General features: G+C 43.5%; 1 protein-coding gene across 3 annotated transcripts in view; it reads right to left on the bottom strand.

Annotated features, from left to right (window-relative positions):
- Positions 1 to 21592, bottom strand: part of gtdc1 (glycosyltransferase-like domain containing 1) — an 872535-nt gene that overhangs the window by 91837 nt on the left and 759106 nt on the right. Inside the window, exon 10 of one of the 3 annotated variants that reach the window (XM_068034993.1) lies at positions 6175 to 6550. The exons of 1 other annotated variant lie outside the window; for it this stretch is intronic. In XM_068034993.1, the coding sequence (XP_067891094.1) occupies positions 6398 to 6550 (153 nt within the window). In that variant the 3' untranslated portion in view covers positions 6175 to 6397. Of the gene's footprint in view, positions 1 to 6174; positions 6551 to 21592 lie in introns of those variants that run through there. One more of the 3 variants, XM_068034996.1, reaches the window with a different exon arrangement.

The raw sequence follows: 21592 nt of genomic DNA, 5'->3' as shown, positions 1-21592 counted from the left end.
AGAGTGGATAGCCAGAGACTTTTTCCCAGGGTGGAAAGGGCTATCACCAGGGGGCATAATTTTAAGGTGATTGGAGGAAAGTTTCGGGGAGATGTCAGAGGTAGGCTCTTTACACAGAGAGTGGTGGGTGCGTGGAATGTGCTGCCAGCGGTGGTAGTAGAAGCAGATACATTAGGGGCATTTAAGCGACTCTTGGATAGGTACATGGATGATAGTAGAATGAAGGGTCGGTAGTTAGTTTGATCTGAGAGTAGGTTAAAGGTTCAGCACAACATCGTGGGCCGAAGGGCCTGTACTGTGCTGTACTGTTCTATGTTCTATGTTCTTACAGAGAGTAGGTTTTTTTCTGGTCTGCAAGCAAGTCCCAGCCAGACTTCACTACATGCTCAGCTCACTGGTCTTTCACAAAGCCAAAAGTGAAACTGAAACTCTAACAATCAAGTCATGTGACCTGTCATTTCCCTTGCTGTTGTTTGGAACAGGTGTCTTGCAGTCTGTCCCACTCAGTTCAAACACCATGTTTCAACATTCAATGTTCACAGAAAATCCTTTTTCTCAGTCTTTTAAAAACACACAGAATTCTAAGCTTTCAAATAAAAAAACAAATTCTTATGACAACAGTGAATTTCATTTTCTTTTAAATGGCATAGATATGGGAGTGGATGATATTGCCAACATAACAGGAGTAGGTAATCCTACTTGGTCTCTTCCTGAGGTCCCCACCACCATGGAAAGACATACCCAGCCAATTCGGTTCACTCCTCATGACATTAAAAAGTGACTGACCTTTCCTCCATCACAAGGCCAGGGGTGAGGCTGTTCTCTGATGATTCTTTTCTGGCAATTCTACAGTGTTCATCACCATTCACAACTCATCGAGCAGACCATGTCAACTTACAGCAGGACCTGGATAACATCCTGGGCTGACAAGTGGAAAGTATCATTTCCATCATATAAGTGCCATGGCATGACCACTTCAAACAAGAGAAAAGTCAGACATCACAACACCTTCAATAGTATAACCATTGCCAAGTCTCCCACAATCAGCACCCTGGGGCTCACATTGACCAGAAGTCAAACTAGGACCAGCCATATCAGCACTGGGAATTTTATGAAATACTCACCACTTGCCTGGATGGTCTAGTTACAACACTCATGAGGCTTGACACCATCCAGAATATAGCAGTTTGCTTGGTATGTGCCTAACCCACTGAACTCATTGTTCACTCACTCCACCACCAGTGCACTGTAATTATAGTAAGTATGATTTACAGGGTACACTGCAGAATCTTACCAAGGTTACTTCATGGCCACCTTCACCCTAGGGCAAAAGCATTATGGGAGCACCATCACAGCCAAGTTCACCTCCCAGTCACACACCATCCTGACATGGACATATATCACTGTTCCTTCAGCATTGTTGGGTCAGAATCTCAGCATTCTCTACCTAACACCATGATGGGAGCTCCATCGCTGCAAGAACTGCAGCAGTTTATAGTAGATTGCTCACCACCACCTTCTCAGGTCAGGTTGGGATGGGTAATAAATAGGGTCTTTTCAGTGTCGCCCACATCCTGGAAACAATATATTTTTTAAAAGCCTTCCCTTGACTCCATGTGCAAAAAGTCTTCCCTTGACTCCATGTGTAAAAAGTCAATCTCGCTTTTTAAAATCAAAATTAGGGCCATTCTTCAAGGCTCCAAGGCTATTTTGTTGACCTAGACATTACTGATAGAACCTACTACTAGCCATTTGAAAGCAGGTATGCATCATCTCACTTGCTGTACCTTCCTCCAGTCCAAAAACAGGTCCTGACTGAGTGAGTGCAGCAGGAAAGCCACTGCTTCTGGCTCTGCCCATGTGGGCACCCCCTTGGCATTATTTTCTTGTTAGGGTGGGTGGAGATTCCACACCTTCTAGGTGTGGCCAGAAAATCCCATAAATGGTGAAGACCCAGTGAAACCAGATCCCTGCTTTCCTGGGCAGGTTCTACTGGACTCCCATCAGTTACAGTGCAAGTCCAGTGCAACCTCCATGGATTTTTGGGGCCCTGATATTTTGCCATATCATGAGGGTCTGTCACATATTAGAAGTCCAGTTTATGCAGTTAATTATCAAGTCTCTTGGCTGTAAATATCTAAAGATTGTCTCCATGAATGTTTGGGCTATAGGGTTGGTGACAGACCAATTTTAATAGAAATCTGTTTACTTGGCAGCGGGGTACTGTCTTGAAATGGAAAGGAGCAGACCACCCCTCATTCTTATAGATTCCTTTGGAGAAACACAAAGATTCATTACAACCAAGACAGCTACAATTTCAAAGAATTTGGTCATTACTCTCGATTGCTAAAAATAGTTTTAAAGCCAGTCTTGAGATATGGCTGCAAGTGGGTTCTATTAATTGAACTTGTCCTTGCTCATTCTCCCTCTGCAGCAATTCTTATATTACTTTTCATATAGTTGCCATGATAAGTCTCCTCTCTTCCTATTTATCAGATTGAAAAAGTTCATTATCTTGGAATCAATACAAATGACATAGCCAGCATTCCCTGATAAAATAAATTCCTGCTCTTGGATGCCCTATGTTTTCCTACATCAATCTACTTATAGCTAAAAGGGAAGCAAGTTGTGTACCCTAAATTCAAAGTAATTCCCATAGACTTTTCTTCTGTTTTAAGTAGTAAAGGATAACCATCTGTGTTAGCCCATGGAAATCAGATCAAGGACAAGGCCACAAGTCAATTCCTCCATCAGTCTACACTGTTCCATCATTATTAATATTTGATCACGTTTTCCACTGCTATTGACTCAGTGCCTCTTATCCTGGTCCTTTTCAGATTTCTAAAATCACGACCTAGGGCCAAACAGTAATAGTAAATGTTGTAAGATTACTGCGATGCTAAAGGGAGTGTTTGGTCAATGCCATATAATGATTTAGAGCATCACATTAAGGTGCCCTCAACTGGGGCTAACAGTGCTTAATGAAGTTTCAATGTACTTTCAAAGTCTATGTTTGAATATTCTGTCAGCTTTCAAAATCATTATAAACCAAAAAAATGTGATTGCTGAAAAACAATAGGATAACCTTATCTGCTCTAGTTATTTGTGTTTGGTGATACTTTGGGCTAAACTTTACCAGCCCCTCGACTTCGGGGATCATGGTGGGGGGACCCATAAAATTCTGCCGGGGGAGGCCCGCCTTGACCCCCAACGTTGAGAAGGCCCCACCGCATATCACCGCTGGCGGCGGGACCTTGGTGCAGCCCCCCCCCGCCACTGGGCGACAGGGCCCCAACTACCATATGTAAAGCACTACTTACCTCTCCTGATTATGCATCCCGCTGCCTCTTGCTCCATACTTCCACATTTCATGAACATAAAAGCTGACGGGACATCAGAAGCAGAAGTACTCGACAGTGAAACTAAGTCCAGATATACAGGGGTCTGAAATCTGCATACTTGAAGGGAGGAGGGAGTGGGGGATTACATGGGTCTGAACTCTGCATACTTGAAAGGCGGAGGGAACGGTGATTACAGGGGTCTCAACTCTGCATACTGAAAGGGAGGTGCGAGGGGGGATGGGATTACAGGGGTCACGTCTGCAGATGTGTAAGGAGCCACTGCGATTCCGCCCTCCGTAAAGGTTGCCAGATCTGTGCCATTGATTGCCTCTGTCAGTGACGGAGCAATGGCACTCAATTCACCCTGTATGTCTGGTGTGCCAATTGATGCAGCTTGTACAATCTTTCTGTGGTCATGTGGTGCCACTCTTACTGGGAGCTAAGACGGGCAATGCCATGCCACATAGCTGCTGCATGAAAGCACCTGATGTACCACTCAACATCAATCTCTGCTCTGTCAGGAACCTTCGAAGAAGTGAAGGAACTGAGTTTAATTGCAACTTGGAGATGGGGATGGTTCACCCTATATTAATTGATCCGCTTCTTGTGAGGATCCATATACGCCACAGGCAAACCAACAGGCAGATGCAGCCCACATAGAGGCCTCCGATCGTGAGCAGCAGCACCCAAGGAGAGCTCGCCACTACAGATTGCCATGCACCTACAGCTCCAGCATGACATACCTACAGATGTCAGAGCGCCAGTGTCAGAGGCAACTGCGGATGTCGAGAGAGGTGATGACACATCTCTGTGCCCTGCTGAACGATGACCTGCATGCCAGGGGCTTTGGGGGATATCCTATGCCTGTGGCCCTCAAAGTGACAGTGGCTCTCAATTTTAAGCCTCTGCATCATTTCAGGGGCCCACCGGAGAGCTTTAGGGGTCACACAGTCGGCAGTGCACCGCTGCATCAGGGAGGTCACTGACGCCCTGTCCCGGACGGCTGGTGATGATATGCACTTCACAACGGACCATGAAAGCCAGGTCCAGGCCATCGGTTTTGGCTCCATCGCGGGACTCCCACAGGTGCAAGGTGACATAGATTGCATAGATTCTGATGAAGGGTCACTGACCTGAAACATTAACTCTGCTTCTCTCTCCACAGATGCTGCCAAACCTGCTGAGTATTTCCAGCATTTCTTGTTCTTATTATAGATTGCACCCATGTGGCCATCAAGGCTCCCTCCAGGTGACCAGCTGAATACATAAATGTAAGGGCTTCCACTCAATCAACATGCAGCTCATATGTGATCACCAGAAACGATTCATGAAAATCTTTGCCAGCTTTCTAGGCAGCTGCCATGATGCCTTCATCCTGCGCCAGTCCCATCTGCCATTGTTGTTCACTGAAATGCTTCAGATGAAGGGATGGCTTCTTGGAAACAAGGGCTACCCCTTGCATACATGGCACCTGACACCAATGAGACACCCACCACTGCTGCAGAAGAGAGATACAATGCCAGCCACAGAGCTACAAGAGCCACCATTCAGCAGGTGATCGGCATGCTGAAAATGTGCCTGGATAGATCGGGTGGTGCCCTGCAGTACGAGCCGGAAAGGGTAGCTTTCATCATTGCTGTCTGCTGTGCTCTGTACAACTACACATTCAATAGGGGGAGGCCTTGCAGGATGAAGAGAGACATGAGCAGGACTCATCCTCGGACACTGAAGACACTGAGGACTTACAGCAGGAAAGGCACATGGGAGGACAGAGAGCATCCAGGTGCCGCAAGTAGGGCACAGCAGTGAGCTAGGGATGCATGGCAGCACCTCATTGATCAAAGGTTCTCCATGCCATCGGAACCACTGTGGGCTCTGCAAGCCACACAGCACCCTCGTTCACCTGTTGTTCAGCAGGCATCTGCAACATCTATGCTTCCACCATTACAGGCAGCAGCAAACTGAGCCACTGTCCATGTGACTGCATCCGTGGAGACGCACATAAGTGATACTGGCATGGCAATGATATTATTCTATACATTGGCAGTTCTGAAAGGCCAATGATGTAATGGGAGGAGCCACGATCAGTACATACTGGCACACTTCATTCACACAGTAAAAGCAATGCACATGTTAGTGAAGAAGATTTTGATTTCAGCCATTCTACATTGTTGTGTCACCCATGTAGACCCTTTTGTGTCACAGTGCTTTTTGGGAATGCTTGCGGATGCTCCTACATGCTGCCACTTCTGCGCTATCAGCCTGAATGTAGGAAGGCTGCTGATATGATTGCCCTTTGCTGTGGATGACTTTTGCGGTCGTGCCATGTATGCACGAGGTATAGAGGGCCTCGGCTGGCTGGGGGAGTGATCGTTAATCCTCTTTCGGCATTGGACCCTTTGACTTCATGGCTACTCGCCTCCTCTGCCATCTCCAGCCAGGCTGCCTTTGTCAGACGGGAGGGCCTCTTCTTACCATCACTGGGGAAAAGGACCTCCTGCATTGCCTGCAAAGCCTGGAGGAGAGTGACCAGGGAGGCTTCGCTGAACTGTGGGGCCACCGCTCTGCCATCCTCGGTTTTTGGTGTGGTCCTTTAAATGCAAAGGTGACTCCACAGTGTAATTGCTCTAACTTCTGGCTGCAAGGTTTTTCTTGCACATGTTAGAAAACCAACGCAAGACTCCTGAGGAAATCTGTGCCGTTGTCATGGTTTTTTATCTATTACACATTGACACATGTTCATGTACATTTTGCTTCTGCAGCAGATGATCATAATTATTGGTGTAATATTTCTAATTGGCAATGCAGCTAGAGTATGAACATATTTTCCTAGTTCTTTACAAGATCATTTAATTTCAGTTACATGTCTTTTCACATAACAGTTAGCAGAGAAATGGATACAGATTCCAAATGCATATTAGTCTGCAGCTTTTCACAGTCAGATGATTAGAAGCCCATCGTATGTAGATATTCTTCAATTATGGCTTTATTTCTGTTGTGTATTTGCCTTTTATGGTACATTTAAGTCTCACGTCCTGGTATGTGCAAAATTAAGATTATTCACGTAGGTGCAGCATGCCTACAAGAAGGAATGTTACACTTGAGTGGAAGAAGAGGATCGCAACTTCACAGGACACTGGGACACAGCAGGGTAAGTATGTGGCAGCAAAGCAGAAAGTGCTGGGGAAACTCAGCAGGTCTGGTAGCATCTGTGGAGAGAGAAGCAGAGTTAACTTTCAGGTCTGTGAACTTGGTCAAAGTGTGCTGCCGCAATGTGCAGCACGCTAATAAAATTCAGCCCTTTATATTTATTAATGATAGATGGCAATACTGGGCAAAGGAAAACTTACTGCATTTCAGCACCGAACACCCCTAGGTCAGGAAAAGCACAGCTGAGGGGCAGAGTAAAGTTCACTGTCCAAGGAGCATTCTCTTCAGCACCACTATGGATAGAACTGTTTTCCACACTGGCCATTGCTAATGTTCTCTCGAAATGATTTCAACATTAATGCCAAGTAGTGCTTTTGCACTGGGCCGACAACCGCTAAGAACTGGGTTAAACCTGCCCAAACTCAACTAATTAGGCAACATTAATTTGAGCTCAAGATTTCAAATTGAATCACTGTTTATTTGTTGACTTGGCTTTAGTTCTGAACTCATTTTCAAAGAGGGTTGCATTGATAAGTTAAAATTACAAAACACAGACAAGCTGTAACCCAAAGGACTAATGACAATACAAGGATCTTCTTCTTTGGCCTCCTTATCTCGAGAGACAATGAATAAGCGCCTGGAAGTGTTCAGTGGTGTGTGGAGCAGCGCCTGGAGTGGCTGTAAAGGCCAATTCTAGAGTGACAGGCTCTTCCACAGGTGCTGCAGAAAAATTTGTTAGTCGGGGCTGTTACACAGTCTCTGTCTTTTTTCCTGCCAACTGCTAAGTCTCTTCGACTCGCCACACTTTAGCCCCGCCTTTATGGCTGCCCGCCAGATAATACAAGGATAGTAATACCTAAAAACTACATAACAATTTAAAAATATATGAAAATGACTATTTTTGTACCAAATGACTGGGGAGTTGTTTCTTACATTTGGTGCCAATTTTATGAGGTTTGCTATGAAATTCCAAACTTGCGAGCAGTGAATGAGATAGATAATTGACCATAATTTGTGTATACTTCTGGTAACTTTAAATTAAGGTTACTATGGAAGCCTGCTCTCCATGTATATACAGAAAACATTTCAATGAATCTCAGTGAATTAATCTGCAGTTAATTTTGTTTAACCCTCTCTCTCGCAAAATAGCAATCAAAAGCAATTACATAAAATGAACATAGAATTTCAGAAGTTCCATGTTGTTTGTGCAGCAATTCTGACTTTGTAACATTGACATACAGTGCCACTTCTCAATTATTAAATTACATTTGCCCTGACAAAGAATATAAAGGAGCAGGGGCAGAGCAGAGATTCAAAAAGCAGCAGGAGCCAAATCAAACACAGGAGAAATCAAAAAGTGACGTCAGAGTGATATCACAATAGTGAGAGGGAGGAAAATCAGAACCCAAAGTTTTTTTTTTAAGTAGGTATATAAGTTCAGTATCTATATACCACTTGTGTGTTTAGTATTTTTTAGCATCTGGTTAATTAGTTTAAAAGTCGGACAGCCCAGAGGTAATGGAGCACAAGTGACAGGGAGAGAAATAAAAACAACTAAAGTGACATTTGCACAAGTGAAGGAGCTGATTGGTGAGTAGCTGCTGAGTGTTTATTTATTTAAGTCTTAAGTTTATTTCTGTTAAGTCAGTTAATAGTGTCATAGATAGAAGCATGGCAAGGCAGTTTGGATCCATGGAGTGCACATCCTGTTCCATGTGGGAACTCACTACATCTGCAGGAACTATCATCAATTGTAGCAGCTTGAGCTCCAGACTTTGGAGCTGGAGCAGCAGCTGGCATCACTGCAGTGCATCCGCAAGAATGAGAGCTTTATGGATAGCGTGTTTATAGGTGTGGCTTAAGGGTATGCAGGCAGAGAGCAAATGGGTGACCACCAAGCAGTCAAGAAGGACCAGGCAGGTAGTGCAGGAGTCCCCTCAGTGCATCTCACTCTCCAATCAGTCTCACATTCTGAATACTGGTGAGAATGATGGTTCCTCTGGGGTGTGCAGCCAGAGCCTAGTCCCCAGCACCACAGCTGGCTCAGCTATACAGGCGGCAGGAGGATGAGTGGAAAAGCAGTAGTGATAGGGGATTCAACAGTTAACAGTGTTTCTGCGGCCGCAGACGTGAATCCAGAATTATGTGTTGCCTCCCTGATGCCGGGGTCAAGGATGTCACTGAGTGGCTGCAGAACACTCTGAGGGGGGGTGGGGGTGAACAGCCAGCAGTCATGGTCTATATCGGTATCACCGACATAGGTAGAAAGAGGGATATGGTCCTACAGGCAGAGTTTAGGGAGCTAGGAAGGAAACTAGCAAGCAGGACCTCAAAGGTAGTCATCTCAGTATTACTCTCGGTACCACACACAAGTGAGTATAGAAATAGGAGGATAGAGTTTAATGAATGCATGGCTGGAGAGATAGTGCAGGAGAGAAGGCTTTAGATCCTGGGAAATGGGACCAGTTCTGTGGAAGTTGGGATTTGTACAGGCCAGACAGGTTGCAGGTTGCATTCTGTAATTCTGTAATGATTCCGTGATTCTGTGAAAGACGTGAGGGCATTGGAAAGAGTACAGAAAAGATTCATGAGAATGGTTCCAAGGATGAGGAATTTTAGTTATGAAGATAGATTGGAGAAGTTAGGACTGTTTTCCTTGTAGATGAGAAGGCTGAGAGGTGATTTGATAGAGGTATTCAAAATCATGAAGGGTCTGGACAGAGTAGATAGAGAGACACGGCTCCCACTCTTGAAAGGATTGAGAACGAGAGGGCACAAATTTAAAGTATTTGGTAAGGGAAGTAAAAATGACATGAGGAAAAACTTTTTCACGCAGCGAGTGGTTAAGGTCTGGAATGTGCTGCCTGCGAGTGTGGTTGAGGCAGGTTCAATTGCAGCATTCAAAAGAGAATGAGACAGTTATATGAAATGGAAGAATGTGCAAGGTTATGGGGAGAAGGCAGGGGAATGGAACTGAGGGAACTGCTTTTTCGGAGAGCCAGTGCAGACACGATAGGCCGAATGGCCTCCTTCTGCACTGTAATGATTCTGTGATTCTGTGAACAGAGCCGGGACCAATATTCTGGTGCGGCAATTTGCTGGTGCAATTGGGGAGGATTTAATCTAACTTGGTGTGAGAACCCGGAGGTAACATTAGAGAGGTAAACCAAGGTGCACAGAGAATTGGGAGAGACAGATAGCACGAGATTAGGAAATAGTAAGGTTTTAGGTGCGGTCAGAGTAAGAGGGAATGTAATAAGGTCTAAATTAGGTATACTGTGCATGTATGTGAATGCACGAAGTGTGGTAAATAAGGTTGGTGAGCTGCAGGCGCAGACAGCCACGTGGACATATGGGGCTGAAATTTATAGTCCCACCACTGAAAACAATGGCGGCCCGCCCGTGTGGACTGCATGTCTTGGAGCCGCCACATTATTAAGTGCGGCGGCTCATTAAATAGCCGGGGTGGATCGTCCCCCCACCCCCGGTGATGTGGAGGGGGCATGCTGTCCGTCCCTGGCTATGGTGTCAGTTGCCTGTGCACAGGCACTGACGCCATATTTAAAGGGCTTCGAGCCCAACCTTCCATTTAAATATTTAAAGGTACATTGATGTAAAAAAGTTAAATAAATTTATCTTGCCCCTCTCCCACTTCTGCAATAACCATAGAATTAATTATTTGCTCCCTTCCCCCCAAAAACACTTACCTTGTCCACTGACCTTACCCCCCCAAAGTGCATAAACATTACACTATAACCCTTCCCTCCATCCCCTACACCAATAATATGAGTTTGACCCTGCTTCCCCCACCGAGAAACTTACCTGCTCCCCGCTCCCCACTAGTTTTCCACCTCAGTTCCACAGACAGGGATCCGAAGGTGCGGAAGTGCCGGCCTTCGGCACAAAGATCGCTCAGAGACAGACGGCGGGAGGGTAACACTAATTGATTTGTTTATTTTAATGAATTAAAATATTTAAATTGGGCTTCCATCACTGAGCGGCCGGAGTGGCGGGGGGCAGGGGGCTGGCGTCACAAGGCCTCTCCGCCGCTAGCAAATAGGCCAGGCCTTCCTGGCATTGAGGTCCATGGTGGGTCTCTCCCGGAGGCATTTTCTGCCCCCCTACCCCCAACAGCCAGAACCCCCAACGTCAGGGAGTCCGTAAAATTCAGCCCATGATGTTGTGGTGTCTACAGAGACCTGGCTCAAATAAGGACAGGATGGAATACTAAATAATAAAAATACAAGCTATCCAGGGAAAGAAAGAAGGGGAGTAAGGGTAGCTGTATTAATTAAAGAGAACATTACAGTGCTGGAGAGAGATGTCCTACAGGGGTCAAGGACAGAATCTACATGATTACAGCTAAGAAACAAAAGAGGTACATTACATTCTATAGGCCACCAACTAGTGGGAAAGACACAGAGGAGGAAAATTGCAAGAAAATTACAGAGAGGTGTAAGAATTATGGAGAAGTCATAGTAGGGACTTTAATTATCCTAGTATAGACTGGGATAGTAATAGTATAAGAGAAGATAGGGGCAAGAGTTTCTAGAGCGTGTTGAGGAGAATTTTCTACATCAGTATGTTTGCAGTTCAATGGGAAAGGAGGCATTACTGGATTTGGTTCTATGGAATTCGGTGGGTCAAGTGGATCTACTGTCAACAGGGGAACTGTTAGGGGATAGTGATGATAGGATCATAAGGTTTAGATTATCTTTGGAAAAGGACAAGAAGCAATCCAGAGTAAAAATAATTAATTGGGGGATGGCCAACTACAATGGGGTAAGAACAGATCTGACCCAGATAAATTGGAATCAGAGATTGGCAGGCAAAACTATAACTGAACATTGGGCTGCCTTTAAAGAGGAGATAGTTCCAGCGCAGTCAAGGTACATTCCCACGAGAGGGAAAGGGCAAACAAAACCAGAGCTCCCTGGATGATGAAAGAGATAGAGAGTAAGATGAAGCAGAAAAGGGGTGCATATGACAGGTGTCAGGTGAATAATCCAATTGAGAACCAGGGTGAATATAGAAGGTTCAGAGGAGAAGTGAGAAACCAAATAAGAGAAACAAAGACAGATTATGAAAAGAGACTGGCGGCTAACATAAAAGGGAATCCAAAAGTCTTCTATAAGTATAAAAATAGTAAAAAGGTGGAAAAAGGAGGAGTAGGGGTGATTAGGGACGTAAAAGGGGATTTATACATGGAGGCAGGGGGCATGGCTGAGGTTCTAAATGAATACTTTGCATCTGTCTTTACCAAGGAAAAAGATGCTGCCCAAGTCATAGTGAAAGAGGAGGTAGTTGAGACACTAGATGGATTAAAAATTGATAAAGAGGAGGTATTAGATGGGCTGGCTGTACCGAAAGTTGATAAGTCACCAGGACCAGATGAGATGCATCCAAGGATGCCAAGGGATGTGATGGTGGATATTGCAGAGGCACTGGCAAAAATCTTCCAAACTTCCTTAGATAAAGGGATGATGCCATAGGACTGGAGAATTGCAAATGTTACACCCTTGTTCAGAAAAGGGTGTAAGGACAAGCCCAGCAACTACAGGCCAGTCAGTTTTAACTTAGAGGTGGGAAAGCTTTTAGAAACGATATTTCGGGACACAATTAACAGTCACTTGGACAAACATGAATTAAGGAAAGTCAGCACAGATTTACTAAGGGCAAATTGTGTTTAACTAACTTGCTTGAACTTTTTGATGAGGTAATACAGAGAGGGTTGATGAGGGTAATTCGGTTGATGTGGGTAATTCGGTTGATGTGGTGTATGCGGACTTCCAAAAGGCATTTGATAAAATGCCACACAACAGATTGTCAGCAAAGTTAGACCTCATGGAATAAAAGGGACAGTCGCAGTAGCGACAGGAATCAAAGAGTATTGGTGAATGGTTGTTTTGCGGACTGGATGTGTGGTTCCCCAGGGATCGGTGTTAGGACTCCTGCTTTCCTTGATATATGTTAATGACCTAGACTTGGGTGTACAGGGCACAATTTCAAAATTTACAGATAACACAAAACATGGAAGTATTGTAAACTGTAAGGAGGATAGTGATAAACTTCAAAAAGATATCAACAGGCTGGTGGAATGGGCTGACAAGTGGCAGATGAAATTTAATGCAGAGAAGTGTGAAATGATTTATTTTGGTAGGAAGAACGAGGAGAGGCAATATAAAATAAAGGGTACAATTCTATAGATGGTACAAGAGCAGAGGGACGTTGGGGTCTATGTGCACAAATCATTGAAGGTGGCAGGGGAGGTTGAGAAAGCGGTTAATAAAGCATATGGGAACCTGGGCTTTACAAATAGGGGAATAGAATACAAAAGCAAGGAAGTTATGATAAACCTATATAAAACACTGGTTCGGCCTCAACTGGAGTATTGTGTCCAGTGCTGGGCACCAAACTTTAGGAAGGATACGAAGGCATTAGGGAGGGTGCAGAAATGATTCATGAGAATGGTTCTAGGGATAAGGAACTTCAGTTATGTGGATAGTTTGTAGAAGCTGTGACTGTTTTCCTTGGAGAAGAGAAGATTAAGAGGAGATTTGATAGAGGTGTTCAAAATCATGAAGGGTCTGGACAGAATAGATTGGGAGAAACTGTTCCCATTGGCGGAAGGATCAAGAACCAGAGGACACAGATTTAAGGCAAAAAAGCAATGGCCACACGAGGAAAATCTTTTTAATGTAGCGAGTGGTTAGTATCTGGAATGCATTGCCCGAGAATGTGATGGAAGGCAGATTTAATCATGGCCTTCAAAAGAGAATTGGATAATTACTTGAAGAGAAAAAATTTGCAGAGCTACAGGGAAAAGGCGGGGGAGTGGGACTAGCTGATTTGCTCTTGCTGAGAGCCAGTATAGATATGACAGCCCAAAAGGTCTCCTTCTCTGCTGTAACCATTCTATATTTCTATGATTCTAATTTTCATCATATTACAACTATTAATATGTTATATTCTAGTTAAGATTTTGATGGAATAGTGAAAGCTGTTCAATTTAGTGCAGTAGACAGTTCTCTGATTATCTGATTCAAAGATTCTCAAATCCAAATATATGTTACATTCCCTGTGTCCTTAACTTGAAACCAAGAACATATTTAACAAAAATGTATGCAATCCTGGCACTTTTGGACTTCTTCCCAAGAATGAATGCCTTTAAGAAGCATAATCAATGTCATGGTTATTTAGTGTTTCAAAGGTCAGATTAGCTCATAAATTGAATAAAATCCGATCTCCAAAAGTCAGCATATTCAGGTTAATTCTAGGATTTAAGGTTGGTAAAACCTCAGCAGCTGATGCAAATGAATATCCTGACAGTGAACTTGGGACTGAATACCACCCTTAATGTAACCAATGAATCTCCCTCTTCCATTCATTGCCCATCTTCCAAACACATCACACGACAGTTACTCTATTATTAGCATCCCTTCAACTTCACTATGTAAGTGTACTTGGACAGATGGAACAACAATGCAAGAGAAGCCTGAATGTCTTCAGTATAACGTGGAATGATCCACTCAATCTACCTTTTCGGATTCTAAATAGAGTTTGAACTGCATGCCGAGTCACAATATAACATGCTATTAAAGGTTTGGATATTGTGTACACGAGGTGATTTATGAGTGGAGGCACCTACTTCCATTTATTATTGAGGTTCATTCGACGGCTTCTTACATGTTAAACAATAAAACACTAGCATTCGTATCTTCATTGTAACTGGGCTGTAATTTGATTTTAATATGAATGTTCGTTCGTTCAGTTAGATGTTAAGTCATGTGGGGCATTGAATTTTTTTCACTATACTGTCATGCTCACGAGAAGTGCAATGATGAAAATACAAAAATAAACTGAAGAGTTAAAAAATTAGAACAATTTTTTAAAAGGCTGCTACATTTGCTGTCAACAAAATGGAGGACAAGTCACATGACCCATATCAACTGCTGCACAAAAACACACATCCATGTCTACAAGAACTAAAACCAATTAACTCCATCTACATAGAAATAAGACAGTTTATCACACATGGATGTGAGCTATACACTAAACAAGCTAAAACAAAGTCACTCCCAGATTCTATGTCTCCGGCTGCCCTTACCACAATACAGTATGAACAGCCTCCATCTTCATAAAATGGGTCCATCAAAAGCTATTGTAAAGCCCATCAGTAACTGGAACCTAAAGTCACATGAGAAAAACTAACAATTAATGAGTTTACCTTAAAAGGTAATCTTTTTGAAGAACAAGGGAGTTCTTTCCAGTTCAGTCATCAACATTGAGTCTGGTCTCCCAACCACACGGTCAACACCAAAAGCCATTTTGAATTCCAGCACAAGGCTGAAAGAGAGCGAGAGAGAGAGACCAACTCCAGCTAACACATTGGCACTCTGCTGAGACAAGTTGAAAGCCAACTGCAGCAGAAAAAAGAGAGTGCCTTTGAAACAACTCCTCCACCTGTGAAAAATGAACTAAGAAATCAGCAATGTCTTCAAACTGAAGTGAACCTAGACTTCAGCGACCCAGCAAATACAAGACAACCAGCAAATAGGTCTGCAACTTTACAGTTGTTAATGGTGGTGGACAATTGAACAATTAATGGAAGGAGAAGGCTCCTAGAACATCCCCGACCTCAATAATGACAGAGTCCAGGATGTGAGTGCAAAAGACAAGGCTGAGGCATTTGCAACCATCTTCAGCCAGAAGTGACGAATGGATGATCCATCTCTGCCTTCTCCCTGGGACTAATTATTGTCTTGTTTGTACACACTTCCCAGGGACATAATGTTATGAATACTGGACTTTGTAGTATGATTATGTTTTAAAAACTGCAATTTTTAAATGCACTGTAAAAAGGATTTAGAGGAGACATGTGGCCTCATACCAAGTCTGCCCAGAAACAAGCCATGGATCTTGGTTACCATGCAAACAAGGAACTCAGATCAAAGAGCCTTTTGAAAGCAGAATACAAAGTTGTAACACCTGACGGACAATGGGTTTTGCTCTCCCAGACTCTCAGATCGTAAACAAGGAGCCAGGGGCTTTAAAAATGCAAATTCGAGTTGTAATTGCTAACACCTGGAACCAAAAGAAGGTCCATGTGGTTTTGATATGACCAGACTTATGGACTCTGGATACTGTAAAAGGCAAATAACTATTGACTCGTGATTCTGGATAAATTCAACAGGCTTTCCTATGTCTGACAGGCCATAAGGAAGACCAGCAGCAGCAGCCTCAGAAGAGAGAGAGAGAGAGAAAGCAACTGCTTTCAGGACACAGATACAGGGAAACACTGCTAAAATTTGACCCCAGTTTGAAGGCTCAAGGTTTGCGGAGGAGAGTCACCAGAGATTGCCTTATTAACGAAGGTCCAGGTCAAATGTGCTTGGAAGAATTGGGCAAAGAGGACATTAGCTTTGATAAGGACTGGGAGATCCAATTAATTGCAATTGGGAGGAGTTTGCGACTTTTAACTGCAAAGATACCAATTTGAGGAGAACACTGTGTAACGTATAAATGTGGTGTGGGGTTTTCGAGTGTGTTAATAAGTTAATGGGAAATTCCTTTCGTTGTAATGTAGTGTATGAGCTACTTATAAAGTGCTGTTTAGTTAATGTTGATTTTTAGTTTAGTTGTTATAGTAAAAGTCTTAAAATGTGAAATCGTGTTGTGTAAATCTTTAATTAGTCTGTGGAGTTCATATCTCTTGTTTTAGAGTTATCAGTCTCAACAGAGATCATAAAAATAGAACAAGAGTATTCAGCCCCTCTAGTATGCTCCACCATTTAATTAGATTATGTGTCAGCTGTGGCTTAGTTGGTAGCACTCTTCCCTCTGAGTCTTTGGGTGCAAGTCCCACTCCAAGGCTTGAGTACAAAAATCAGACTGACACTCCAATGCAGTACTGAGGGAGCTCTGCACTGTCAGAGGTGCTGTCTTTCAGATGAAATGTAAACAGAGGCCCCATCTGCTTGCACGGGTAGATGTAAAAGCTTCCATGGCACTATTGCAAAGTAGAGCAGAAGGGTTTATCCCTGGTGTCCTGGCCAATATTTTTCCCTCAATCAACATCACAGAAACAGATTATCTGGTCATTATCACATTGCTGTTCGTGTGAGATTGCTCTGCGGATACTGGCTGCCGCCTTTCCTGCATTAAAACAGTGACTACATTTCAAAAAATACTTAATTAGCTGTAAAGTGCTTTGAGATATGTGGTGGTTGTAAAAGGTGCTATTTGAAGGCAAGTTGTTTTTTAGATCGTGGCTCATCTGCACCTCAACTCTATTTACTCGCCTTCACTCAATAGGCTGAGGTGTGGCGTTGTGAGGTGGGATCAGAGGCGTGGGGGGTGGGCAGGCACAGAGAATCGCGATGGGTAGCAGGGGGCGGCAGGGTGAAGGGCCCGTTGCCTCCATCGACAAGCATTCTTCCCAGGGCCGGGATAGCCTGACGACGGCCTTCCATCCCAGAGGCCAACTGAGGGCCTTAAGTGACCTATTAATTGCTAATTAAGGGCCTGGACCCACCGCCATTGGGATCTTACCAGCAGCTGGGGGGGGGGGGGGGGGTGGGGGGGAGGGGCGGGGGCCTCCACCATGCAGGGAGGATGCCTTGTAACACAAGGCACCCTCCCTGCGGACTTGGGGGGGTGTCCCTCCTCTGTGGGAAATTTGTGCCCCACGGAGGACCCCAAAAGGGAACCAATTCACCCCAGAGACCTCCCCTCCCCCTGAACTGCAAGATCACACCTCAGTCCCTCCTTGCCAGGGCCTTCTGGACTGGCCCCACGACATCGCCTCATCTACCTCTTGTCCGAGGTTCCAGCGCTGGGCCTGGGTACGAGGCTTCTGCAGTACCAGCAGTGGCCACCAATCCCGGTGGTGCTGCCGATACGACTGAGCTGCTGGCCCTGTGATTGGCCGGCAGCTCATGGAGGCGAGATCCCTTCTTTAAAGGGACTGGGATCCCAGCTCATGAATCTTTAATTGAAAAACCCCAGAGGATTGCTCTCGGCCTTACGACGGGAACCACACCTCCGACATAAAATCGAGCCCCATATCTCTTGATTCCCCTACCTAACAAAAATCTATTGCCCTCAAGCTTGAAAGCTTCAATTTTCCCAACACCAACAGCCTTTTGGGGGAGAGAACTCCAGACCAGTTCTGGTCTCTATATCAAAACAAGCATCTACAGCAGAGGAGAAGGTGCAAAATGATTCACAAAGATGATACAAGGACAGAGAGGATATACTTGTCAGCAAAGGCTGAATAAACTGGGGAACTTTGTGTTCTCTATTGTGAAGACAGACACAAAATATTTGTTCAACATCTCTGCCATTTCCTTATTCCTCATTATAATTTCTCCTGTCTCTACCTCTAAGACCCATGTCTAATTTCACCAATCTCCCTCTTTGTCAATTTCTTGGTCACCTTTGCTGGTTTTTAATAACCCTCCCAATCCTCAGGCTTTCCACTCTTTTTGGAGAGAGTATCATCTTTTTTAAATCTAATACTATCCTTAACTTCTCTAGTTAACCATGGCTGTACCACTTTCCCAGTAGAGTTTTATTCCTCAAAGGAATGTATGTTTTTGAGAATTATAATTTTTTTAATGTTTGTTGTTGCTTATCTACTGGCATATGTTTTAATCAATTTCCAAATTAATCTTAGGCAACTTTCCCTCAGACCTCCATAATTGGCTTTGTTTAAAATTAAGATCTTAGTTTTAGACTTAACCACATTATTCTCAAACAGAATATGAAATTCATCATATTATGATCACTCTTCCAGAGGGTCCTTTGCTAAAAGATTACTAATTACTCAATACTAGATCTAAAATAGCCTGTTCCCTCCTTGATTCATCGACATATTGTTCTAGAAATCTGTCTTGAATGCAGTGAAATTATCTATGAATTTTAAGAAAGCGTTTGTAAAAGTATCACATAAAAGGCTGGTTAACAAAATTGAGACTCATGGATTGAAGGATCAGTGTCAGCTTGGATAAAAATTATCTTAAGGAGAGAAAATGGCAAGTCGTGGTAAATGGTTGTTTTTCAAACTGGAGGATGGCATACAGTGGTGTTCCCTATATAACTGACTTGGATATTGGAATACAGAGTAGCATTTCAAAATTTACCGATGATACCAAACTTGGAGGTGTGGCAAACAGTGAAGGTGATACCAATTGACTGTAACAGGACATAGAAAGGCGAGCATAATGGGCAGTAAAGTGGGAGATGGAATTGAATACCGAGAAGTGTGAGGTGATGCATTTTGGCAGAAGGGATAGGGAGAGGCAATATCGACTTAAAGAGTGAACAAGGACAGAGAGACCTAGAGGTTCCTGTGCTTAGATCTTTGAAGGCAGCAGGAAATATTGAGAGAGTAATTAGCAATGCATATGGGATCTTGGGCTTCATAAATAGAGGCATTGAGTACAAAAGCAGGGATGTCATGCTGAACATTTATAAACAAAAACAAGAAATGCTGGAATCACTCAGCAGGTCTGGCAGCATCTGTGGAAAGAGAAGCAGAGTTAACGTTTCGGGTCAGTGACCCTTCTTCGGGTCACTGACCCGAAACGTTAACTCTGCTTCTCTTTCCACAGATGCTGCCAGACCTGCTGAGTGATTCCAGCATTTCTTGTTTTTGTTTCAGATTTCCAGCATCCGCAGTATTTTGCTTTTATTTTAGTGAACATTTATAAAGCTCAGGTTAGGCCACAACTAGAGTATTGCATCCTGTTCTGGTCACCACACTTTAGGAAGAATGTGAGGGTCATCGAGAGCGTGCAGGGGAGATTTACCAGAATGGTTCCAGGAATTAGAGATTTTAGTTGCAAGGTTAGGTTGGAAAAGCTGGGGTTGTTTTCCTTGCAGAAAAGGAGATTGAAGGGAGATTTGATAGAGGTATTCAAGATTATGACTGGTTTAGATAAGTTAGACAAAGAAAAACCATTCCCATTAGCTGATGGCACAAGGACTAAGGAACACACATTTAAGGTTTTGGTCAAGAGATTCAGTAAGATGTGAGGAAAATCATTTTTACACGGCAAGTGGTAATGACCTGGAAGCCACTGCCTATGTGGGTGATGGAAGCAGTGACAATGAATGATTTTGAAAGGAAATTAAATGGGTACTTGAGGGAAATACATTTGCAGGGCTTTGGGGACGGTGGGGGGGGGGGGGTATGGGACTGACTGCATTGCTCTTTAGAGAGCCGGCATGAACTCGATGGTGTTACAATCAGGTGAGGAGGGGTCGCAAGTCTCCCCTCCTGCTCTTCCTCTAGTTTGACCGCAACAGGTTTTATTCCTTTTTAAACAGTGGTTGTCCTTACTACTTCAGTAAGTGTTTAACCTTCTACCTTTGTTGTGATTGTAAAGAACCAATTGGACAGGTTTTCTTGAGTTTAATTAAGAAAGAGGTGAGTATATTGCACTTAAAAAAATTAAACCCAATCTAGATAAAATAATAAAATTATGCTACACATTTACTCACATGAGAATCATACTCACAAATAGGGTACTGAGTGATAAGAAATAGTTTGGTTTGAATTAGAGTCCAGAACAAGTAAAAATTAATACACAGTCTGTGGGGTTGGATGATTTCGTTGCCTTCTGGCTGAAGTTGTGATCTTGAAGTCTTGTCTTGCGGTTGGTCCACCTGGCTCAGGATTTTCTTGGAGACAGAATTGTAGGTGGCTTTCTTCCCTTGGGGTCTCTGTCTATAGCAATCTGTAGCTTGGATGTTATCGGGAGAGAGACAGAGAGAGAGACATTCGGTCCCATTGGGGTTCTGCCTGGTTAGCACATGAAGCCTCTGCTTCAAGGTCTCAGTAGCTTGTCTGCTGTGTGTAACAACACTCCCAGTTTTACACAGCCTGGGGAGAAGGTCACATGGTTCTCTCAATCCCCTTTGTTTTTAATGAGGTCCAAAGTCTAAAACCCAAATCCCCTCTCAGGTGATATTGTCCGTGTTTACCCCGTGGAGGGACCTCTCCACTCATGAATGACTCAAGATGACTTTAAATGACCCACTAATGATGATGATCTGGATTATCTATTCAGTTAGCCAAAGCATTGTCCTAGCTGGGCTTCCTGTTAGACTTGTGTGTCCAATTCAATGTCCTGGAATATGAGGTATTTCAAATGCAAATTGTGGTGGCCATCTTGGCTGCCAGCTTTATAAAAGTTAACTTTAGGATGCCAGCTCTTTTTTTCTTTAAAGGTTTAATGTAGGTTTCCAACTGATTAAAAAATCTTCATTTGGCTTAGCAGGTTTTCTTGACAATGGGCTGAATGGCCTCCTTCTGTGCCATAATGACTCTATGACTCTAAGAACTGAGAGGATATATTTTTCAGGAAAGGCTGAACAGGCTGGGGAACATTTCTCTAGAAAAGAGAAGGGTGACCTGATAGAGGTCTTTAAGATTTAACAAAAGGTTTGATAAGGTAGATGTAAAGAAGATGTTTCCACTTGTAGGGTAGTCCAAAACAGGTAGTCACTAATAAATCCATTATGGAATTTAGGAGAAACTTCTTTATCCAAAACATGGTAAGATTGTGGAATGCGCTACCACAAGGAGTAATTGAAACAAGTAGCATAGATACATTTGAGGGGATAAAAGCAAAATACTGCAAATGCTGGAAATCTGAAACACAAACAAGAAATGCTGGAAATACTAAGCAGGTCTGACAGCATCTGTGGAGAGTTATTCTCTGTGACCTTGTCCTATCAACATCTTCTCTTTTATTATCTCTTGCCCCAGCGCTGCTTTACTTGCTTAAAACCTTTTAAATTTCTAATACCTGCTAGTTCTGATGAAGAGTCATTGACCTGAAATGTTAACTCTGCTTCTCTCTCCACAGATGCTGTCAGAGCAGCTGAGTATTTCCAGCATTTCTTGTTTACATTTAAGAGGAAGCTGGATGTGCAAGTGAGGATGAAAGGAATAGTAGTCTGTGCTAATAGGGTTAGAATGAAAAGGAGTGGGAGGAGGCGTGTTAAGACAATAAATGCCAGCATTGACAAGTTGGTCCAAATGGCCTGTTTCTGTACTGTAGAATGCGATGTAACTAGTATGCCAGTTTGTT

The sequence above is a fragment of the Heterodontus francisci genome, chromosome 7 (assembly GCF_036365525.1).
Source record: "Heterodontus francisci isolate sHetFra1 chromosome 7, sHetFra1.hap1, whole genome shotgun sequence".
NCBI classification, from domain to species: domain Eukaryota; kingdom Metazoa; phylum Chordata; class Chondrichthyes; order Heterodontiformes; family Heterodontidae; genus Heterodontus; species Heterodontus francisci.
This window is presented reverse-complemented; position numbering and strand designations above follow the sequence as displayed.